At 43.1% G+C, this 13,882-nt stretch overlaps 1 protein-coding gene across 1 annotated transcript in view; it reads right to left on the bottom strand.

Moving 5' to 3' along the window:
* Nucleotides 1-30: 30 nt before the first annotated feature.
* LOC124876836 (V-set and immunoglobulin domain-containing protein 10-like 2) overlaps nucleotides 31-13,882 on the bottom strand; it is a 28,133-nt gene continuing 14,281 nt past the window's right edge. The window contains exons 4-13 of the mRNA XM_047379851.1: nucleotides 12,760-13,035; nucleotides 11,023-11,298; nucleotides 10,243-10,530; nucleotides 9,892-10,149; nucleotides 9,521-9,811; nucleotides 2,839-3,195; nucleotides 1,918-2,040; nucleotides 1,804-1,828; nucleotides 1,614-1,714; nucleotides 31-620 (exon numbers count right to left, since the gene is read on the bottom strand). Coding sequence (XP_047235807.1) covers nucleotides 466-620; nucleotides 1,614-1,714; nucleotides 1,804-1,828; nucleotides 1,918-2,040; nucleotides 2,839-3,195; nucleotides 9,521-9,811; nucleotides 9,892-10,149; nucleotides 10,243-10,530; nucleotides 11,023-11,298; nucleotides 12,760-13,035 — 2,150 coding nt within the window. The 3' untranslated portion in view covers nucleotides 31-465. The remainder of the gene's footprint in view (nucleotides 621-1,613; nucleotides 1,715-1,803; nucleotides 1,829-1,917; nucleotides 2,041-2,838; nucleotides 3,196-9,520; nucleotides 9,812-9,891; nucleotides 10,150-10,242; nucleotides 10,531-11,022; nucleotides 11,299-12,759; nucleotides 13,036-13,882) is intronic.

Here is a 13,882-nt window from a genome sequence, read left to right as displayed (position 1 = left end):
CTTCTGTGTAGTTACATGTCAGTTCCAGAGATTTCCTCATGATTTTCAACAAGCTGCTGTTTGTTGAGTTCTGATAATGTTTGATATGTTAAAGTTCAAAGCTGAATAAATTAATAAAACCATCTTGTTTGCCATGTTCTGTAATAATTAGAAAATCCTATAAGAAAAACCTAATTGACAGAGACACAAACAGATAGTATTACGATTCTCCATGCATATATAACAGAATTTAAAGGTAAAAGTGAAATGAAGGTGGAGGCCTGCGAAGGCGAAAAGTTAATTTAAAAACACTTGACATGTACATATTATACATATTGATTTAACTGTCTAGCTCATGATTGCAGAGTCTGGATGACAAACATCTGCTGTGCAGGTGTTTTTGTACAAGAGCCTCTTAATGTTACTTTATGTTTCATGAGAATCTGATGTGCTTCTTAAACTACAGCTGATAGTTTATTTTTTATTTTAGGATCCTGTAGTTTTGACTGTGATTGTGACGCTGACGGGCTCGTTATCATCTCCAGTGGGAGGGGCTTGAATGCTGGTGGTGGGGGTGGGGATGGTGCTCAGGGGTGAGGTGGTGAGGGGTGAGGATGCCCTGGGTATTGAGATGGCTGGGCCTGCAAAAGACCAATATAAAGGTTCAACATAATGTAGACGAGCAAGAAAAATGCAATCGCAAATAAAAGAAACTACATTATCAGTTAGTCCTTGGGTTTTAATATATATTTACTCTGTTATAAATTATTTATTAAATGAAAACATTTTATTAATTAATTTAAATGCAAATTCTGAAATATGCTGTGATTTTCAGCATTTATGGCTGGGAATAAATGTGTTTTCATAAGAATACAGACCACCTGTTGTGTAATTTAAAGTTATTTAAAAATATAACAGGCAGAGAAGGAGATGAAGGAAACAAAATGGATATTCAGTCAGTGAAAAATGTTTAGCATCCTCCCACTATGAAGCTCCACTCTCAGCTCTGGGTTGATCCAAAATGTCCTATCTTCCTAGCAGGGGCAATTTCAGGGTAGATTTCTACACTTCTCTGATTAGGTTCTGGTTCCTACAGTGGAAATGCAGGTGGGAGACAAATTGTCTCTAGAAAAGTATCCTGGTCACTAAAAATGGTTTCTGCGTTGCATGTGCAACACTCCGCAACCATGGAAAAATACACAAAACACCCTAAGTAGATGAGTCCAGCTGGGACAAGAAAGCTGTTGCTTTCAACAAAAAGGGAAAGAAGAAACTGCAGCATCCAGAACATTGATGAGTGAGTTAAGTGCTACAAATTACAATACTAATATATAGACCATGTAATACTGATGCATTGTGGAGTGTTTTCTTTCCCTTTAAAGCTAATCGGTTTTCACACCCATGCATGGCACTGATTGCAAAGAACCAGAGTGGTTCTCTATCTGCAGATTCCTTTTCTTAAATGGTGTGGAACAGATTGAGACAGTCTTAATTATTATTTAAGGTAAACAATTTTTTTCCATATAATTTTCTAAAATATAAGAAAATATCAAACATGCAAAATTGCTAAATATTATGTCATTGTTAAAAACAGAAGGAAAGAAGAATTTGTTTTTGAAGCAAGGTAATCTTACCTGGACTGGATGATCCACCGATGTCCTCTACTCCTCCATCTGACCCTCTGACCATTTCATCCTCTGGAAAATTAATGTTCTCTCTCGACTGACTGTGCTGCCTAGAAATAAAAAAACGTAATGACATGGATTATTTGTTTGGATAATCAGCCTCATACGACTGTAAAAATATGAATACCCAGATACTCACAAGCCAAACAGCATGTCGTGAAGTCCTGGGGAAACAAACACACAATATTAACTAAATATTAGTTAAATTAATTAAGTAGCTTAAAATATGTTGATGATCCTGTGTAGGACTTACTGGGATTGTTGTTGCGGTTGCGGATTATGTACATGAGCAGCAGCACTGTGAGAATGGCTGCAAAGAGCATCCCGCCTATAGCTGCTCCAATCACAGCAGGGTACATGTTGTAGCGTGGTTCCGCTGCAAGACACCACAGTTACACATTGCAAAATAGTACACTGCTGAAAAAATAAGGCAACAAAAGAAAACGCTTTATACTGACTGATATTTTCTGTAAGAATCTAAAATGGTTGAAAAACAATTGCAAAGCATATTTCATCAGCTAGTAAATTATATTGTCTATAATCTTATTGGGAAATGTGTCAGCGTACAGAAGAGTATTACGGCCACTGACAAAAAAAAAATCAGAATTCTGAGGTTTTTCTGAATTCTGAGGAAAAAAAATCTAAATTTTCAAAAAAAAGTCAGAATTCAAATTTTTTTTTAGTGGCTCTTATACTCTTCCGTAGTTAATGGCAGTATAGTATTTTTTATAAACATTTTTAATCTCACTCTACTCTTCATCCTAAATCCATTAGGTAACCCAGTAACAGTTCTATAACATACATGATCTACTTCTTATGACAAATACATCAAATATTTTATAAGAAAATTAAATGGGGTCAGTTTTTAGAAAGTTTAGAGAGGAGAGAAAAGAAAACAGCAAAGCAAAGACAAGTTGAGTGAATGTGTCAGTGTCAGTCGTGTGTCAATGTGTGCATTTGCTTTTGGGTTGTGTGTGTCTTTCACCTAAGAGGATAAAAAGGATAAAAAATGTTAGACTATTAATACAGTAGCCAGAGCTACAAACATAAAACTCTCATGGAAACAGCTTTAAAACATCTGGTTCTATTTAACATTTGTATTGGGCTACATTGTTTGCATTTATCTATTGCATTTTGCCTGTATTATTGCCTTTCAAGAGTTGACTTACCGTACCTGGGGTTTTTGTGGGAGAGGGGTGTCCGATGGTGCGGTGGTTGATGGGTATTATGCGGAACTGGTAGGTATCAGTTGGAGTCAGTCCTCGAACTGTGTGACTCCTGACGTCTGGATCTTGGATGACGGTACGGTACCAGTCTTGGAGACCAATCCTCTCCTCCATCCACAGTAGTGACTTATTGGTGCTGCCTCTTCTCTTTGGTCGCTCAGACACCCACTGGTGCTCCAGGTGGAAACCAGTCCAACCTCCACTCTCCTCCACACCTTCTACCTGCCACTCCAGCTCCACCTCGCTACGCTTTCGGCTGTTGTACATCGCTATGATCAGGGTTGCATTGGGTGGCATTGGATACTCTGATACAAAAATGAAAAAAAGAGAAATATTCAGTTGTGTTTAATGTCTATATGTAACGTTCTGTTATTTAAGAGCTGAAATATTTTAGCAATCAATTAGATCCCAACAAGATCACTGCCATTCACCAGAATGGATCAGTGGAGAAGATGTTTTACTTTGCTTAGTTGTCTATTTGTTTGGACACCCCTGATTCCCAAACAGACTATTGTTTTTATTGTATTTCTATTCTTATGTTTTAATAAACAATACTCTTGGCTCGGGCTGTGGCAGAGGCAAAAACTCGGGCCTGGGAGGAGTTCGGTGAGGCCATGGAGAAGGACTACCGAATGGCCTCGAAGCGATTCTGGCAAAACATCCGGCGCCTCAGGAGGGGGAAGCAGTGCTTCGCCAACACTGTTTACAGTGGGGATGGGAGGCTGCAGACCTCGACCGGGGACATTATCGGGCGGTGGAAGGAGTACTTTGAGGATCTCCTCAATCCTACCATCATGCATTCCCTGGTGGAAACAAAGGCTGGGGACTCAGAGTTGGACTCTTTCATCACCCGGGCTGAAGTAGTTAAAAAGCTCCGCTGTGGCAGGGCTTCGGGGGTGGATGAGATCTGCCCTGAGTACCTCAAATCTCTGGATGTCGTGGGGCTGTCATGGTTGATACGCCTCTTCAACATTGCGTAGCAGTCAGGGACAGTGCCTCTGGACTGGCAGACTGGGGTGGTGGTCCCCCTTCATAAGAAGGGTAACTGGAGGGTGTGTTCCAACTACAGGGGGATCACGCTCCTCAGCCTCCCTGGTAAGGCCTACGCCAGGGTATTGGAGAGGAGAGTCCGGCCGATAGTCATCCCCTCTACATCCCATTCAGAAACAAATTCCTCCCATAAAGCTACCAACCCCCTACCATCAGATCCTCTGCCTGCACTAAAGATCTCAGAGGAAGAAGTAAACAGGCTCTTTCAGCGCATGAAAACAAAGAAAGCTAGAGGACCTGATAACGCCTCCCCATCATGCCTGAAAGTCTGCGCACATCAACTCGCTCCGATCTTCACAAGGATCTTCAACAAGTCACTGGAGAAATGTGAGGTCCCCTCCTGCCTCAAACGATCCACCATCATCGTTCCCAAGAAACCCACCATCGTAGGATTAAATGACTATAGGCCTGTAGCCCTGACGTGATCATGAAGTCCTTTGAGCGGCTGGTGTTGAAGCACCTGAAAGACATCACAGGCCCCCTGCTGGACCCCCTGCAATTTGCTTACCGAGCAAACAGGTCGGCAGATGATGCTGTTAACTTAGGTCTACACTTCATCCTGCAACACCTCGACCGTCCAAGGACGTACGCCAGGATCCTGTTTGTAGACTTCAGCTCGGCCTTCAACACCATCATACCAGACATCCTCCACCAGAAGCTCACACAGCTCAACGTCCCAGCCTCCACCTGTCAGTGGATCAACAGCTTCCTGATGGACCGACAGCAGCAGGTGAGACTGGGGAACATCTTCTCCCGATCCAGATCAATAAGTACTGGTGCCCCCCAGGGGTGTGTTCTATCCCCACTCCTCTTCTCCCTGTACACAAATGACTGCACCTCAGCGGACTCGTCCCTGAAACTCCTTAAGTTTGCAGATGACACCACTGTCATTGGACTGATCCAGGACGGTGATGAGTCTGCATACAGACAGCAGGTGGATCGGCTGGTACACTGGTGCGGTCAGAACTACCTTGAACTGAACCCACTCAAGACTGTGGAAATGGTGGTGGACTTTCGGAGAACACCACCCCCATACACCCCCCTCACCATCCTCAACAACACTGTATCGGCCGTGGACCACTTCAGGTTCTTAGGAACCACCATCTCTGAGGACCTGAGATGGTCTTCACACATAGACACTGTTCAAAAGAAGGCCCAGCAGAGACTGTACTTCCTGAGGCAACTCAAGAAGTTCAACCTTCCACAGGAGCTGTTGGTCATCTTCTACACTGCCATCATTCAGTCTGTCCTGTCTTCATCCATCTCAGTGTGGTTTGGCTCATCCACAAAACAGGTCCAGACTGCAACAAATAATCAGGACTGCAGAGAGAATAATCAGAGCTGACCTTCCCTCCATCCAGGACTTATACAGGTCTAGGGTCAGGAAAAGAGCTGCCAAAATCTCTGCAGACCCCACACACCCTGCACATAAACTGTTCAGAGTTTTACCTTCAGGCCGCCGCTACAGAGCACTGTTTACTAAAACCAGCCGCCACAGAGACAGTTTCTTCCCCCAGGCTGTTTCTCTGATGAACATTCAATAGAATACGGAACAACATCATACAGATGTTGCAAATGCACCTTTTTTATTAGATATGTGTATATTGTACATAGTAAATTGTAAATTTGTATATTCTGTAATGCAAAAACAGAACAAAAGAGCAAAGTGTACCGGAGGCAAATTCCTTGTTTGCATGTACGAACTTGGCAATAAAGCTGATTCTGATTCTGATTCTGATAGTCGAACCTCGGCTTCAGGAGGAGCAGTGTGGTTTTCGTCCCGGCCGTGGAACACTGGACCAGCTCTATACCCTCTACAGGGTACTCGAGGGTTCATGGGAGTTTCCCCAACCAGTTCACATGTGTTTGTGGACCTGGAGAAGGCATTCGACTGTGTCCCTCGTGATGCCCTGTGGGGAGTGCTCCAGGAGTATGGAATCAGGGGCTGTTTATTAGGGCCATGTACAAGCGGAGCAGGAGTTTGGTCTGCATTGCCGGCACTAAGTCGGACCTGTTCCCGGTGCATGTTGGACTCCGGCAGGGCTGCCCTTTGTCACCGGTCCTGTTCATAACTTTTATGGACAAGATTTCTAGATGCAGCCAAGGGCCGGAGGGGGTCTGGTTTTGGGACCAGTGGATTTTGTCTCTTCTTTTTGCGGATGACGTGGTCCTGCTGGCCCCCTCTAGCCAAGGCCTACAGCATGGGCTGGGACGGTTCGCAGCCGAATGTGAAGCGGCTGGGATGAAGATCAACTCCTCCAAGTCAGAGGCCATGGTTCTCGACCGGAAAAGGGTGGCTTGTCCTCTTCAGGTTGGAGGGGAGTTCCTTCCTCAAGTGGAGGAGTTCAAGTATCTCAGGGTCTTGTTCACGAGTGAGGGAAGAATGGAGCAGGAGATCGACAGACGGATCGGTGCGGCTGCCGCAGTAATGGGGGCACTGTGCCGGTCCGTTGTGGTGAAGAGAGCTGAGCCGAAAAGCAAAGCTCTCAATTTACCGTTCGGTCTACGTTCCTACCCTCACCTATGGCCATGAACTTTGGGTCATGACCGAAAGAACGAGATCCCGGATACAAGCGGCTGAAATTACCTTCCTCCGTATGGTGGCCGGGCACTCCCTTAGAGATAGGGTGAGGAGCTCGGCCATCCGGGAGGGGCTCGGAGTAGAGCCACTGCTCGACCACATCGAGAGGAGCCAGTTGAGATGGCTCAGGCATCTATACCGGATGCCTCCTGGACGCCTTCCCCGAGAGGTGTTCCAGGCACGTCCCACCGGGAGGAGGCCCAGGGGACGGCCCAGGACACGCGGCTCAGGACACGCTGGAGGGACTATGTCTCTCGGCTGGCCTGGGAACGCCTTGGGCTCCCCATTTTACCCCTGAGTCCAGGAACCGCAACCTGCCTGCGATCCTGTGTAAGGATCACATCCAGTCTGCGATTCAGCTCACGTAACATCTCAGTGTGAGTGTTGATTGCTCTGAAGATCCCATCACACATGCCAGGCAGCCTTACAATGGCCAGAACAGCTGCTGACATTCTCCGAATTTCTTGATATGCCAGGTAACCGCTGACTCCAAAAAGCAGAAATCCTGATATGAAACATCCAATTATATACATATCTTCCACATCCTTGACTGACATTATCGACAGACACACAATCCTCCACTTCTGCCAGGAGTCCATTGTGTATCCAGAGAAAAATGTCCCATCCGGGCAAGTGGGCTCTCCCGACCCCTGTCTTCTTGTCGAGAACATTTTATCAATTGCATTGAGAGACCAGCTGACCAAATCCATATTTTGGAAGAATTTGGAAGATATGCAAAAAGAGGCTCCAAAAAAAAAAAAGACAAGACAGAGCTGAAGCAGGGCAGATATGGGAGGGGTGCGGGAGACAGAGAAAAAGCGTCCACCTCCACCGAGAGCAGGAAAATAAACTTGTATATTATATTAATTTATTACACACAGTGATATATTTGAATTCTTTATTTCTTTTAATTTTGATTATTATAACTGACAGACAACTAATGAAAACCCCAAATTCAGTATCTCAGAAAATTAGAATATTGTGAAAAGGTTCAATATTGAACACACTTTTGCCACACACTATTTAGCTATTCAACTCAAAACACCTGCAAAGGCCTTTAAATGGTCTCTCAGTCTAGTTCTGTAGGATACACATCATGGGGAAAACTGCTGACTTGACAGTTGTCCAAAAGACGACCATTGACACCTTGCACAAGGAGGGAAAGACACAAAAGGTAATTGCTAAAGAGGCTGGCTGTTCACAGTGTCCAAGCACTTTAATAGAGAGGCAAAGGGAAGGAAAAGATGTGGTAGAAAAAAGTATTCAAGCAATAAGGATAACCGCACATGGAGAGGATTGTGAAACAAAACCCATAAAAAAATGTGGGGAAGATTCACAGACAGTGGACTGCAGCTGGAGTCAGTGCTTCAAGAACCACCAGAAGTAAATGTTGCATTTCCTTTTTGAAATCAAGGTCCCAGAGTCTGGAGGAAGAGATGAGAGGCACAGAATCCACGTTGTTTGAGGTCCAGTGTAAAGTTTCAACAGTCAGTGATGGTTTGGGGTGCCATGTTATCTGCTGGTGTTGGTCCACTGTCTTTTCTGAGGTCCAAGGTCAACGCAGCCATCTACCAGGAGGTTTTAGAGCACTCCATGCTTATTGCTGCTGACCAACTTTATGGAGATGGAAATTTCATTTTCTAACAGGACTTGGCACCTGCACACAGTGCCAAAGCCACCAGTGCCTGGTTTAAGGACCAAGGTATCCCTGTTCTTAATTGGCCATCAAACCCGCATGACCTTAACCCCACAGAAAATCTATGGGGTATTGTGAAGAGGAAGACGCAATATGCCAGACCCAACAATTCAGAAGAGCTGAATGCCACTATCAGAGCAACCTGGGCTCTCATAACACCTGAGCAGTGCCACAGACTGATCGACTCCATGCCACGCCGCATTGCTGCAGTAATCCAGGCAAAAGGAGCCCAACTAAGTACTGAGTGCTGTACATGTTCATTCTTTTCATGTTCATACTTTTCAGTTGGCCAACATTTCTAAAAATCCTTTTTTTGTATTTGTGTTAACTAATATTTTTATTTTCTGAGATACTGAATTTGGGGTTTTCGTTAGTTGTCAGTTCTAATCATCACAATTAAAAGAATTAACATTTGAAATATATCAGTCTGTGTGTAATGAATGAATATAATATACAAGTTTCACTTTTTGAATGGAATCACGTAAATAAATCAATTTCTTCATGATAATCTATTTTTATTACTAACACCTGTAAATGCTTTGCCATGTGTTTGGCAGATTTGCTAACTGAACTATCACGACAAAGGTGTGGAGAAAAAACAAAACAAGATTTTGCTGGAACTTCAACTACAAAATTTAGACAAAAGTTACAAAGTGTGTGATGCACACATAACATGTATCACAATGAAATTTGACAAACTGAACAGGCTTGGTTCTGGCTCAGATGAGCAAGGTTGGTTCTCTTTTTTTTCTCTCTTTACGTTTTGGTAACTCAGCTGCTTTAGCTGGCTCCTTCTGAAGTAGGAGCTGTCATGTGGGCCTGATCAGCCAATCAGAAAGGATCTTAGAGACACGTATGACTATGCTGTGTTAGACAGCCAATAAGAAAAACAAATTATACTATTTATTTCCTACCACATCCTTTTGACAATGTAAACCATCTATCTTAGTAGGAAATACTGTCTCCAAGGAGGAGCTGCTTTCAGATTCAAAGTTTATAGTTTAACACATTAATCACACCTTTATTATTTGAAAAGCTTTTCCACATTTAATATTTATCAAACAGAAGTTCCCCTAACCCCAATAAAATTCCGTCTCTGTACACCTACAATTTCCCACATCTATACATTTCAGCTCCTGCACTGCAAACTAGCTCCTCTTCTTCAGTCTTTTTAACTTGGATATGTTAACTATTCAGAGTTGTAGCATCCATGTAAGCTGCAGAATTTAAAATGTACCAAATGTTTTGCCCAAGTCTCTAGTGGAATAAGTGCTTGGAAAGAAAAATTCAAGCAGATTCTTACTCTTGACCACCAGAGTGACATTGATTTCAGCACCTCCCACTGCGTTTGAAGTGGAGCATCTGTACTCTCCACTGTCCTGCATCTCGTCGGCGTCTCTCACGGTCAGGTTGGTCCAGGCAGACGTTCGTAGCAGCATGTACTTTGAGGTGTCTTGGACATCCACGCCCTGATTGTTGAACCAGGTGATTTCATTGGCTGGAAGGTAATTGGCTCTCAGATTACAGGTGAGCTGCACGTCAGTCCCCTCATACACAGACACGACTCTGCGCTGTGTCAGTAACACAGGGGCCTCTACACAATTAAGAAATTAGGTATTAGGAAGAAATCCCTTCTGATATTTATTGTTTCGTATAGTGATGATAAGGACTGACCCAGTGTGAGCCTGCAACTCTTTGCTTCCATCAGAAGTGGGTGTATAGCGTAGCAGGTGTAGGGTTTCCCACTCCGGGCAGTCCCATAACGGAGGACCAGGATGTTGGAGTTTTCTTGTCCTCCTTTGCTTTGGCCCCCTGGTCCCTCCCACCACACTAAGGCCTTTGGGGCCCCTCCATCCCAGGAGCAGGACAGCATCAGATATTGCTGAGTGTTTGTGACATAGGCAAAGCACACTGGTTCTGCAGGGGGAATATCTGCAGGGTAGAGTAATATGGAAAAGAAAATATGGACACACAACACAAAAATACACTTCATTTTACTATCTGCTGAGTCCTTTCTGTACTCACATGTGCGTGTGCTGCACTCTGTAGATTGTTTCAGAGCAGGATGGGAGCCCACACATCTGAACAAGCTGTTGTTAGGAATCAGGTTCTCAGAGGGCAGAAGGATGGCAGTGCTGCTCTGTAGATTAGTTTGTTGTTCTGTGTCTACCTGGGTTTTACCTGCTTGTACCAGGTCCCCAGTCCAGTCCAGGGACGGGGAGGGGAATCCACCAGGCCATGCGCAAAGCAGCTTCAGAGCGGTGTGATTCAGAGCTGGCTCCACAGAGCAGGAGGGGGAACCGTCGGGAGAATCTGTAGGGGTAAGACATACGGTGGCCACGCAGTGATGTTCAAAGTAGAGGTATATTTATCAGGATACATTTTCAGAATGCTGGGTTTTAATCTTTTTATGTGATTAAAGAGCAGAGTGAAAGACAAATATTGACCTCTATGGTGAACCTATACTTGCTTGCCTCAGCTGTGACAAAGGGTACCTGCCAGAGTGCCATCAGAATCGCAGAAGGTCCAATAGCTGAATAGATCTGCAACACTTCCTTTCTCTGTTTTGTGTTTTATGCTGTGAGTTTGGTCTGAAGTCTGAGTGTGTGAGACTGAAATACTGAATTGTGTAAGAATAAAGAAAGTATGCAAAAAAGCTTATTGTGCGAAACTGAAACAATGGAGGAAGAGAAAAGACCCCATCTCTAGTTCTGCATCTTACAGTACCAAGATAGAGAAAAGCACAAGGTTGACAAAAGAGCAACACAGTTAACAATATTGCCAAAGGTCATAGGTCAAACTCACAGTAGACAGTCAGGCTAATGGTTTTTTTGGAGCGGGTGTTTAGGTATGTGTTCTGGGCCAAGCAGGCGTAGTCTCCCGTGTGCATGCGAAGGATCTTGGTGATGGTGAACTGCGGCCCACTGTACACCTGGGAGTTGTTGTAGAACCAAACATACTGACTGGCTGGATTGGACTGGGCTTGACACATCAGTGAAACAGTCTCTCTCTCCAGTGCAGAGTATCCCCGCTCTGTTATACTGTATGGAGTTACGTCTATCCGGGGAATGTCTGGACCAACTGCGGAAAAGGAGCATGGATGCATTTAAGAGACGAAAGGCCAGATGGGTACATTCATACAGTGACTTGCAAAAGCATTCACACCCTCTATAGTCCTTTACATACTGTTATGCTACAGCCCCAAAGTTAAGTGTATTTTATTGGGATTTTATGCTGAAGATAAACCCAAAACCCCTTGCTTGTTTACAAATACAAATCTGAAAATTTGATCATTTGTTTTCAACCCCCACCCTGAGTCAATACCTTGCTGCAATAACAGCTGCAAGTATTTGGGGTATATCTTTACAAGCTTTCCATCTAGTAACAAATTTTTTTCCCCCATATTTCTTCTTTTCAAAATTGTTCAAGCTCAGGGAGAACAAATGGATACCACAGAAAAGTTGCTGGATTTACATCTGGACTTTGACAGGGCCATTAGAAAACATGACAATGCTTTGATCTTTGATTATTTGATCTTTATTCTGCAAGTTGAATTTTCACACCAGCCTCAAGACATTTACAGCCTCTAAAAGGATTCATTTGAGTATTTAGTTCTGTATTTAGCTTAATCCAACTTCTCATCAACTCTGACCAACTTTCCTGTCAGTGCTGAAGAAAAACCTTCCCACAGCATGAGGCTGCCACCTCCATGTTTCACTTTGGGAATGGTGTATTTGGAATGATGTGCTCTTTTTTTCCACTGCAGAGAGTTTTGAATGGGGCCAGACAGTAAAAGTTTAGGTCATCTGACCAGAGCATCGTCTTCCACATGTTTACTGCGTCCTCTTCACAGCTTCTGGAAAACTTTAAAAAATACTTTCTCTGGTTTTCTTTCAACACTTTCTTCCTTAAATTCTTTCATTAAGGCTAGATCTTTGGAGTGCACAACTAATAGTTGCCCTGTCAATGGATTTTCCCACCCAAACTGTAAATCTTTGCAGCTCCTCCAGAATTACCATTGGCCTCTTGCCTGCAATGTCTGCCGTTCCTTGGTCTTCATGATGCTTTTTGTTTACTAATGTTCAGCAACATCTGAGGCGTTCATAGAACAGCTAGATTTATAGTGACACTAAATTACACACATCTGGATTCTACTTATTGATCAGGTGTCTTTTGAAGGCAGTAGGTTTGATTGGATTTTATTTAGAGGTATCAGAATGAAGGGAGTTGAATAAAACACATACCACATTTCTTTTTCCAATTTTCATTTGTAAAAAGAGAAATTCCGTTTCCTTCCACTTTACAATTGTGTCTTACTTTTTGCTGGTCTGTTACATAAAATCCCAATAAAATACACTGAAGTTTGTGGTTGCAACGTGACAAAGTTTAAGAAGATCAAGGTGTGTGTACTCTATTGCAAGACATTTTAATATAAGGCACTCATCAATGTGAATTGGCAAACAGGCTGACACTTTTTTATATGAATGAAACAAAATGTAAACTGATTATAAAACATGACGAAAGTAAATTTCTAAAACTTACAAATGGTGTCCAGCCATAAACGGTTTGAGCTCTCACTGTTGACGTCATTGGTGGCCACACAGCGGTACCAGCCACTGTGGTCTCTATTGACGTCCGTCACATTGATGACGCTGCTGCTACCCTGGGCCACGACTGTGACGTTGCCGCTGCGAGTTTCGTGCTGCCATACATACTGGATTGGCCCAGTCCCATTTTCCAGGTTGCATTGCATCCACATTGTGGACCCTTCCACCGGAGACACATCACTCAGCAAAAGATAAGGCTTACTGACAGGCACTGCATCAAAAACAAAGATAGAAAAATGTACAGATGAAGAAGACTTGGATTATGGTAAATGGATTAGTAATTTTCATTATATTGTGTTTTCACTGTGCAAGGTTTCACCAGTCCATAAATTCGGACCATTTATTTAGATTATACTATATCTACTTTTAAGCATTTTATAAACTGTGACATTCTGATGTCAAAATAATAACATTTGATCGTTTTGCAGCCCACCAGCAGGGCATTTAACCTTTCACCATTGCTGTATAGAGCTGTTTTTAACCTTTTAGCATTTAACTCCAGAAAAACAAAACACTTAGGGTTGACAAAAATTAAGGTAAAACATAATCATATTTTCTATTGTATGGCAAAGTTTCTTGATGATTGCAGGAGAATTTCAGAACTGGTGATCAAGAATGTTGAACAATATAGGGCCAGCAGAAACCTTGTAAGGTAACAATTAAAGGTAGAGATGTACAACTAACCCCAAATTATAGCTAGTGGTTCGTCAAGGTTCTAACAGACTTGTAACTTTCAAACTAACAGTTATCTAAATGGGAATCTAAGTGCAGGTGGTATGCTCTCATGGTAAAATAAATCAAATATCAGAAAAATGCCGGAAACCATAGTATTAAACCTTTTTTTGGTTCTCTCACTGATATGGAGTAGCTCACTTTGCCAAGAATGAATCTATTACATCATTGACCGGGTGGCGGAGGTTTACAGTTAAAAGAACTGTTCAGTTAATTAATCTTAAAAACACTCACCAGCCACTTTATTAGGTACACCTTGCTAGTACCGGGTTGGACCCCTTTTGCCTTTAGAACTGCCTTAATCCTTCGTGGCATAGATTAAACAA

This window comes from Girardinichthys multiradiatus, chromosome 11, assembly GCF_021462225.1.
Source record: "Girardinichthys multiradiatus isolate DD_20200921_A chromosome 11, DD_fGirMul_XY1, whole genome shotgun sequence".
Classification (NCBI taxonomy): Eukaryota; Metazoa; Chordata; class Actinopteri; order Cyprinodontiformes; family Goodeidae; genus Girardinichthys; species Girardinichthys multiradiatus.
This window is presented reverse-complemented; position numbering and strand designations above follow the sequence as displayed.